General features: G+C 41.3%; 1 protein-coding gene across 1 annotated transcript in view; it reads right to left on the bottom strand.

The window, feature by feature from the left end:
* Nucleotides 1-1,087: 1,087 nt before the first annotated feature.
* Nucleotides 1,088-9,769, bottom strand: part of ak2 (adenylate kinase 2) — a 44,140-nt gene continuing 35,458 nt past the window's right edge. The window contains exon 6 of the mRNA XM_038797488.1: nucleotides 1,088-1,891. Within this exon, the coding sequence (XP_038653416.1) occupies nucleotides 1,884-1,891 (8 nt within the window). The 3' untranslated portion in view covers nucleotides 1,088-1,883. The remainder of the gene's footprint in view (nucleotides 1,892-9,769) is intronic.

The raw sequence follows: 9,769 nt of genomic DNA, 5'->3' as shown, positions 1-9,769 counted from the left end.
AAGTGTAAAAACTGTTGGACCTAAAGCCTCTATTACAACCATAGCCATTTTATTCTGCACCAATCTTGTGTCCCACTACAATCATGACAACATTTCGAAAATACTTAATTCTCTGAAGTGCTTTGGTACATGCTGATCATGTGAAACGTGTTATATAAATCCAAGTGCTGTATTTTATACAATGCAATTTAATCCTTAGCAACTCATTTTAAATTTTACTCGGGAAAATATTTTCTTGTAATAAGCTGTAATGACATGAATACTTAGAACCAATTTTGCTCGAACCTTCCCCTAAATCTCCATGTAGCATCTGTAGAAACTTAGTTTGAACTGCAGTGTACACACACAAAATTCAACATGTCTACAGACATGAAGATCACTGAATGAAAGAAAATTCAGTCATGTGCGAGGTTAGGTAATATAGAACATAGAACAGAACAGGCCCTTCGGCCCTCAATGTTGTTCCGAGCCATGATCACCCTACTCAAACCCACGTATCCACCCTATACCCGTAACCCAACAACCCCCCCCTTAACCTTACTTTTATTAGGACACTACGGGCAATTTAGCATGGCCAATCCACCTAACCCTCACATCTTTGGACTGTGGGAGGAAACCGGAGCACCCGGAGGAAACCCACGCACACAGGGGGAGGACGTGCAGACTCCACACAGACAGTGACCCAGCCGGGAATCGAACCTGGGACCCTGGAGCTGTGAAGCATTTATGCTAACCACCATGCTACCCTGCTGCCTAATAATTGAACAATACCGAAATAAATAGATATAGATTGGAATAGTTTAAGGATCTGTTGGAGCACTTGAGCACCAGACAGTTTCAAAACAATTTTACTGAACAGATCCTTGACATTAGTCTGGGGAGGTGAAGAAGATGATGAGAAGTTAACTGCTTAGACAGCTTTGCTATAACTCAAGACACTTTCCCGTTGTACCTGAGGTTACGTGGTGGACAACTGTTAATAATGATTCTCTTTGAAGGCTAGTGGATGATTAACCAGTTAGCTTGATAATTGGCTTACAGCAATCGTGTCTGGAACACTTGTAATAATAAAGTCCAATGGTGAATATTTTAGTTGGTATACACATTATATCAATTTAATAAAAGGTTGAACAGAAAAGCATACAATGGGTTATATTTTTTATTGAATTCTAGATCCCGTACTGAAAGAATTGAAATGTTCATTCTCTTTCTGCAAATATTTTAGAACTATGCATACTCTGCTGTAGTGCCTGTGTGTACAATATTTCATCATGATTCATTATTTCTAAATTATACATTCTGAAACTGGTCATAGTAAATATATAAATGAAAATAAAAGTTGATGAATTCTTCATTAATCGACATGGAATATTTAGTAAGTCATTAAACTTTACCTGAAATCAGCTGGACTGAACTCAAAACAGTATTAGTAATCAATACAAAAATCTCTTTTATTGTTCGATCATCCATAATTTTTTTTAAAAATAGCAATGTTTGGTGCTGGTATCAACCAGACCCTTTGTTACAAGGCAACCTCAAAAATATTAATATTCACTCCTGTTAAGGTCAGCAAGGGGAAAAAAGTAGGCACTTAAGTTGATTCTGCGTAACCCACAAATATCGTCATTTCCTATCATGCAATTCATAAAATTGAATTGTTTAAAAGTTGATTGCTGAATAGCTCTCCAATAATCCACTCATTAAAATGCCCCGCATCATATTACTGCTAGGATTTAAAACTGAATTGCACTTCTGTAATCTACTACCAATATCCCTTCCCACATTATGTAATCTACTATCACCATCCCCTTCAACATTATGTAAAGATATAAACTTGATCGTTGGCACATTGTGGCTGGAAAAACTGTCTCTGGCATCAATTTTCAGATGGCTGAAATGAGACAAAAAAAGATTTAAGTAAATTGTAGTTTAACAAAGGTCTTTGACACCATTTTAGGTCCTTGATTATCAGCTCCACAGGAATATTTGTGTATCAGATGCCTTACAGTCAGATACACTGACAGATGAGAATATTGACAAACCATCAAAATTGCAAATCAATAAATATATCACCACACTTTTATTATATGTACTGAGAAATATTTCCCTTCATGCACATGCAAAGTTTAATTACTTTTCCTACAGGCATAGATTTTCTATTGGCATTATGTTGACACCAGCTTTATCTCATCATTCAGTAAAATAATTTCTAAGCATCTACTTTGGTACACAGATAAAGTCAACTCCCCAATCTAGTCGGATGTACTTTCAAAATAGGTTAGTAGAAACGTTAACTTTAAAAAAAAAAATTTGGAGTACCCAATTATTTTTTTCTAATTAAGGAGCAATTTAGTGTGGCCAACCCATTAACTTGCACATCTTTGGGTTGTGAGGGAGGATGTGCAAACTCCACATGGACAGTAACCCGGGGCCAAGATCAAACCTGGGCCCTCAGCGCTGTAGGCAGCAGTGCTAACCACTGCACCACCAACTTTAACTTTTTGTCTCCAAGACACAGCCGTATTTCACCACAACATCCCCCCCACACAATTTTATTTTTAAAATTAATTTACACAAAGTAAACAAATATATTACAAGTAAATGGCATTATACAGGTGCTTCATATTTAAAAACTGATATCTGTTCCCATAGTTCCCTTTTGAAACTAGGTCATATTGAACAGCAAGCAATCACACTGAAGGGCAGGGAAAAACAATGCTAAGATGCAGCAAGTAATCAACTGTAATTATTTTAAGGTGGACCTTCCCAATATCCACATACCAGATATAATCTCACTGGCCAATTTTTTCTTTTCTGTAACTGTTTACCTAGCTTTTAGGCAAATATATTAAGATGCAGCACGGTAGCATGGTGGTTAGCATAAATGCTTCACAGCTCCAGGGTCCCAGGTTCGATTACCGGCTGGGTCACTGTCTGTGTGGAGTCTGCACATCCTCCCCGTGTGTGCGTGGGTTTCCTCCGGGTGCTCCGGTTTCCTCCCACAGTTCAAAGATGTGCGGGTTAGGTGGATTGGCCATGCTAAATTACCCGTAGTGTCCTAAAAAGTAAGGTTAAGGGGGGTTGGGTTACGGGTATAGGGTGGATACATGGGTTTGAGTAGGGTGATCATTGCTCGGCACAACATCGAGGGCCCAATGGCCTGTTCTGTGCTGTTCTATGTCTATGTCTATATGCCCTTTTGTCTGCATCCATTTATCTTTTTCTTCAGTTTATTATGTTTCCCATCTGTTTATTTAACATTGCTCCTGTACAAACTAACATTCATACTCTTGAACAGCTGAGTGATGATTGTTCATATTTTATTTAAAGCGTCTCATTTTACTCCCTAATTCTGTTACCATTGCCCAGTTATTTTGTTATCTTTATATGTAAAAGAGAATGTGGTTATTTTTAGGGACTCTTTGAAACAAATCCCACTTTACAACTGCAACAATGCTTGAAAAATTAGTTTTGGGACACTGAGGTTCTGAAAAATGCTGAATAAATGAACGCTTTCTTTTTATTACTCTTTTCAAATTGGACCAGAAATAGATCAACAAGTGTCCCAAAGCCAGTCTATCCCCCATTACCCAGCCAGCATCGACAAATAGTATTTTGGTATAGCTGTTCCTAACTCCATGCAAAACAAACAAAAAATATTCCATTTCACAATATTCGACTGAAAGCTCTCGGTGCAGAGTTTAATATTTGTTTTGTGAGCTTCAAACAGGAAATCAATTTTTGTATCCGCAGAACCTCATTTTGAAAACCTGCTCTCCCTCTTAAAATGTCAAAATGGGAAGGAAATGAAACAATTTTTTTTCCTAAATTTAAAATAACCAATTCATTTTTTTTCCAATTAAGGGGCAATTTTGTGTGGCCATTCCACCCACCCTGCACACCGTGGGTTGTGGGGGTGAGACCCACGCAGATACAGGGGGAATGTGCAAACTCCACACGGACAGTGACCCGGGTCCGCAGCACCATGAGGCAGAAGTGCTCACCACTGCACCACCGTACCAACTTCCTTCCAGAAATTTAACAAGTTACTAAGCAAATACAGTTTTTCAATTGCCCATGTAAGCAAAAGGGGTTTGAGCTAATAAGGAGTAGAAAATAAGATTTTAATTACTTTCCTAAGTTTCGCAATAGGCCACGAAACAATTGCTCTGCTTTCCTGCGCTATTAACTTGTAAATTTAAAAGTTAGCACCAAAACCAGCGCTAGAGAGGACTTCCGGTGACGGCAGGCAGGAGGTAGCCGCACATTGGAAGGCATCCGCTCAGTTCGGCTTTTTCGGGATATAACGCCCAGTCCCAGGGGAACAGAGGCGGCAAAAGCAGGGAGAAGGCACAAGTGAACAAAGATGTCAAGAACATGCAAAAAAACGGCCATGAAAAAAGCAGCTGAAAGTCCATCAGGGAATGGGAAGGTCACCGCAGGGACATAAGAACATAAGAACTAGGAGCAGGAGTAGGCCATCTGGCTCCTCGAGCCTGCTCCGCCATTCAATGAGATCATGGCTGATCTTTTGTGGACTCAGCTCCACTTTCCGGCCCCAACACCATAACCCTTAATCCCTTTATTCTTCAAAAAACTATCTATCTTTACCTTAAAAACATGTAATGAAGGAGCCTCAACTGCTTCACTGGGCAAGGAATTCCATAGATTCACAACCCTTTGGGTGAAGAAGTTCCTCCTAAACTCAGTCCTAAATCTACTTCCCCTTATTTTGAGGCTATGTCCCCTAGTTCTGCTTTCACCCGCCAGTGGAAACAACCTGCCCGCATCTATCCTATCTATTCCCTTCATAATTTTAAATGTTTCTAGAAGATCCCCCCTCATCCTTCTAAATTCCAACGAGTACAGTCCCAGTCTACTCAACCTCTCCTCATAATCCAACCCCTTCAGCTCTGGGATTAACCTAGTGAATCTCCTCTGCATACCCTCCAGTGCCAGTATGTCCTTTCTCAAGTAAGGAGACCAAAACTGAACACAATACTCCAGGTGTGGCCTCACTAACACCTTATACAATTGCAACATAACCTCCCTAGTCTTAGACTCCATCCCTCTAGCAATGAAGGACAAAATTCCATTTGCCTACTTAATCACCTGTTGCACCTGTAAACCAACTTTCTGTGGCTCATGCACTAGCACACCCAGGTCTCTGCACAGCGGCATGCTTTAATATTTTATCGTTTAAATAATAATCCCGTTTGGTGTTATTCCTACCAAAATGGATAACCTCACATTTGTCAACATTGTATTCCATCTGCCAGACCCTAGCCCATTCACTTAACCTATCCAAATCCCTCTGCAGACTTCCAGTATCCTCTGCACTTTTCACTTTACCACTCATCTTAGTGTCATCTGCAAACTTGGACACATTGCCCTTGGTCCCCAACCCCAAATCATCTGTGTAAATTGTGAACAATTGTGGTCCCAACACGGATCCCTGAGGGACACCACTAGCTACTGATTGCCAACCAGAGAAACACCCATTAATCCCCACTCTTTGCTTTCTATTAATTAACCAATCCTCTATCCATGCTACGGCAAGAAAAAGAGAGGCTGGGGCACCAGGGGAGGCCGCATTGCCCACGGCTGAAGAAATGACTACGGTGATGGCCGCGGAACTCAAAAGGCAGTTCACAAAACACATGGAGGCGATGAGGAAGGAGATGGGGACGGTATTGAAAGTGCTGGTGGAGGGGGCGATTGCCCCGGTGAGGGCGGCAGTATTCAGCGCAGTGGCGGAGGTACGGAAGGCAAGGCGAGGTGCTGAAGGAAGTGGAAGAGACATTGTTGCAGCACAGTGATCAACTTACCTCGATGGGGAAGGAGATATGGAAGGTGATAGAGATCAACGAGGGTCTGTGAGCCAAAATGGCGACTTGGAAAACAGATCCAGGCGAGAGAATCAGAGGATTGTGGGTCTTCCCGAAGGAGTGGAAGGCCAGAGACCAACTGAGTATTTTGCCACGATGTTGGCGAAGCTATTGGGGGAGGGCGATGATCCCTCCCGATATGAACTGGATCGGGCTCATTGGTCGTGGAGGTCTGTACCAAAGGAGAGTGAGCCGCCAAGACGCTGTACATCAGTAAGGTGCGGTGTGGCATAGTATACCCAGCTAAGTTGAGGGTAACCTACAAATCCAAGGACTTTTATTTCGGGACGGCGGAAGCAGCGGAGGAGTTTGCAAAGGCAGGACTGTGGCTGAATTGAGAAGTGGTCATGTACCGACGTAGCCTCATGTAGCTGTATTTTTTCACTGTGGCAGGTGTATGTGTTAAACGAGCCAACGTTGTAAATACGTGGACAAGGGAAGAGAGGGGACTTTCACTTGCAATGATGGTTCTTTGAAGCTTGAGTGAGTATGCAGGGTTTATGTGCCAAAGGTGATTTCTTGGTTTTCCTGGGGCCGTGCAAGGGGGAAAGAGACCCGGGCGGGGGCCTCCACGCTGGCCGGTTTAATCCGGCCAGTGAACGGGAATGCGGCCATCGGAGCCTGGCAGAATAGGTCCCGATGAGTCTAGCCGGGGTGGAAAGATGGGGGGGGAAGGAACAGAGGTTGGGGGGAGGATTTTTGTAAAAGTGGGGGGGGGGGGGGCTTGCAATGCATGGGTGTCATCTACGGTACTCTTTTGGAGATTGGATGGCATTGAATGTGAGGGGGTGGAACTCTATGGGTTAGTGGTGATCATAGGCGATTCCTAATTCCTTTCTCTTTTATTTCTCCTTTGTTTGTCCCACCGTGGGCAGGTTTGTTCTATTTGATGCTTACATTGTCAGGTGGGTCGTTGCTTGGTGTGGTGGGAGGATGGGATTGTTGTTATTGATAAGGAAATTGACTTTGTATTTGTTACCATTTACTGCGTGTGGGTGGGGTGTAAATTCTGGAGAAAATGTGAAAATGGAGAATAAAAATATTTTACAAAAAAAAAGCTGGCGCTAGAGCACTGGGATAGGCAAGTGAAGCAGTAAATATTATAAATCAGACAAAAAGCTTGGTTTGAAATATAAATGATTAATGGTACATCAAAATGCAGAGGCTGAACCAAAAAGGGTCAAGGACAGAGATTAAAATAGAAAAACAGTATGAGCACTCTGATGAAGGAAGACGTTTCAAAATATGAGTAATGTATAACATCTCAATGCACAACAGAAACCTGAAGATATACAAATGAGAATAAAAGTAGATAGTTTATGTATTAAAAAATAATTATTGCACACCAACAGAGGTTGATACCCTGATAATGATCATTTTTTAAAAGTGACTGCCAATACCCAATGAAGTGAATAAAAGGTAAATAATACCTGTCACTACCCAATTAAAAATAACTAATCACTTTCTAGGGATCTGGTGATTACATGCTCCTTCAAGTGACTTTCTCGTCAAGATTCTATCAATTTCCTCGTGAGAATGAAGATAAACAGCAAGACAATTGTTTTTAAATAAATAGTGACACTTTCACTCACTCGCTGAATCTGCCCTACTAAAGCCGAGCAATATAGAATCATAGAAGTTACAGTGCAGAAGGAGGCCATTCAGTCAATCAAGTCTACACCGGCCCTTGGTAAGAGCACCCTCCTTAAGCCCACGCCTCCACCCTGTCCCCGTAATCCCACCTAACCTTTTGGACACTAAGGGGCAATTTATCATGGCCAATCCACCTAACCTGCAGATCATTGGATTTTGAGAGGAAACAATGGACCCAGAGGAAGCCCAAGCAGGCACGGGGAGGAAGTGCAACCTCCACACAGTCACCCGAGGCCGGAATTGAACCTAGGTCCCTGGAGCTGTGAGGCAGCAGGGCTAACCACTGTGCCACCGTACAGACAAATTTCCAACCCTGCAATGGTCTGAGAGGGAAAATGCTGTTAGAAAGTTAAAGGCATCATACAAGACATCTAACCAACACAGCAAGGTTACTGCTCCTGGCATGCCACCCATTTTCTATTAGTCAGCAATATTAGTTTGGACAGTTTAAATATCTCATTACAAGTAATCATTTGGTAGTACAGATCTCGAGTATTGTTGAAAATAAGAGATATTTTTGTCGATGCTTTTCTTCTTGCACTCATCAGAACAATGGGTACAAATACCAATGTCAGGGGAAACAACAAATTTATACTATGCAAGACAGTGCTGATTGGTTGGCAAGTGGATACTGATCAGTAGTGGTGTTATGAGGGAGAATGCACCAGTTGATGGTGACTGACAGTTAACCGCCGAGCATGGTTTGAAATTTAACGAGGCAGCTCGACTGATTGGTCATGTTATTGCCCTGAGGTATGAACCAGTACATGGCTGTCACTTATTTTGTTTAGCTGAAACAGGTGTAATGTGTACACATGTTCTTTCTGCCTCAAAGAAAGTGCCCTGTGTAGCTTGCCGTGTACACAAATGTACCACACTGCAAGCCGAACCGACAATCTTAAATTGGTTGTCAACGTAATTTTTAGCATACGGAGGATTATTTAGCAAATGTTGTCCGATGGCGTAATCACATCTAATGTTGGACAGTATTTTAGGTTTTGCAAATACAGGGTGGTTGGATATGGTCTGTACCTTGCCCATTGTGAACAGCGGACGTTGTTTGATACGATCTGCGAGTCTTTGGGATATACAGACTACATACATGGCCTCCAGAAAACTGAAATTCATACACCACATTACTCATTTATGTAATATACAGAACAGTCTTTTGGCTTCACAGCAGCTTCTGTTTGTGACAAAAACAACTGGTGATGATGTTGCATTTCAGCAGCATGAAACCACTAGTTACATCTTTGCTCAAATCTTTGTGATATCTTGCCCTTCCAGGGTAATCTGAGTAGACGGGGGACTTATCAAGACCATTCATGAGTTTGCACGATATACAATGCAAAATTGTCTGATCAGGGTAGCCATTATCCTACCTTTGACATACCCAATTTGAGATTCCACTTGTCAACCAATCAGCATTGTCTTTTAATACGGTATAAGTTTGATTCCCCTGCTGCTTGTGAACTGCCTGATGAGTACAAGATAAAAATCTTCGACAAAAATGGCCTTTTTCAGTAATATCTCATTCATTTTGAACCTGAGCTTTTCTGCAATAAAGACCAAAACTATTTAAGCATATATGATTAAGAATCACAACCTAATCAAATAATTTTGTTGATTTTGAAAGTAACAGATTTTAATTAACCAGACAATGAAAGAGATGCACAGATTAGGAAGTAGACACAGAGTGAACATACAAGGGTGCATATAAAAATCACTATTAACAAGCTGACTAAGTTTGACCAACAGAATGCAATAGAGTACAAGGAAAGTACAAAATATTGGAGTTAGCTGCATGGGTTCTAGGCCATTTCCCATTCCAATATTCCTAAATTTTATCTCTTAGTTTTGTCAGATGGGGATTAGTTACTGATCTCAGGATAAGGGTGAGAATGGAACAAATGGAAGAAAGCAGGTGCTTAATGTCCGATGATAGCACTTCTGAATGTCCTAAAGAAACATTAGAACTAATGATGGAAATACATCATGTGAGGACACAAACAGAATTATCCCCAGATAAAGTTAACTGCTCAATTTATAATTAGAAATACAGTTAAAGATTGTTGCAAGGATGAAGTCAATTAATAATAATAATCTTTATTGTCACAAGTAGACTTACATTAACACTGCAATGAAGTTACTGCGAAAAGCCCCAAGTCGCCACATTCCGGCTCCTGTTCGGGTACACAGAGGGAGAATTCAGAATGTCCAAATTACCT

Source organism: Scyliorhinus canicula, chromosome 1, assembly GCF_902713615.1.
Source record: "Scyliorhinus canicula chromosome 1, sScyCan1.1, whole genome shotgun sequence".
Classification (NCBI taxonomy): Eukaryota; Metazoa; Chordata; class Chondrichthyes; order Carcharhiniformes; family Scyliorhinidae; genus Scyliorhinus; species Scyliorhinus canicula.
This window is presented reverse-complemented; position numbering and strand designations above follow the sequence as displayed.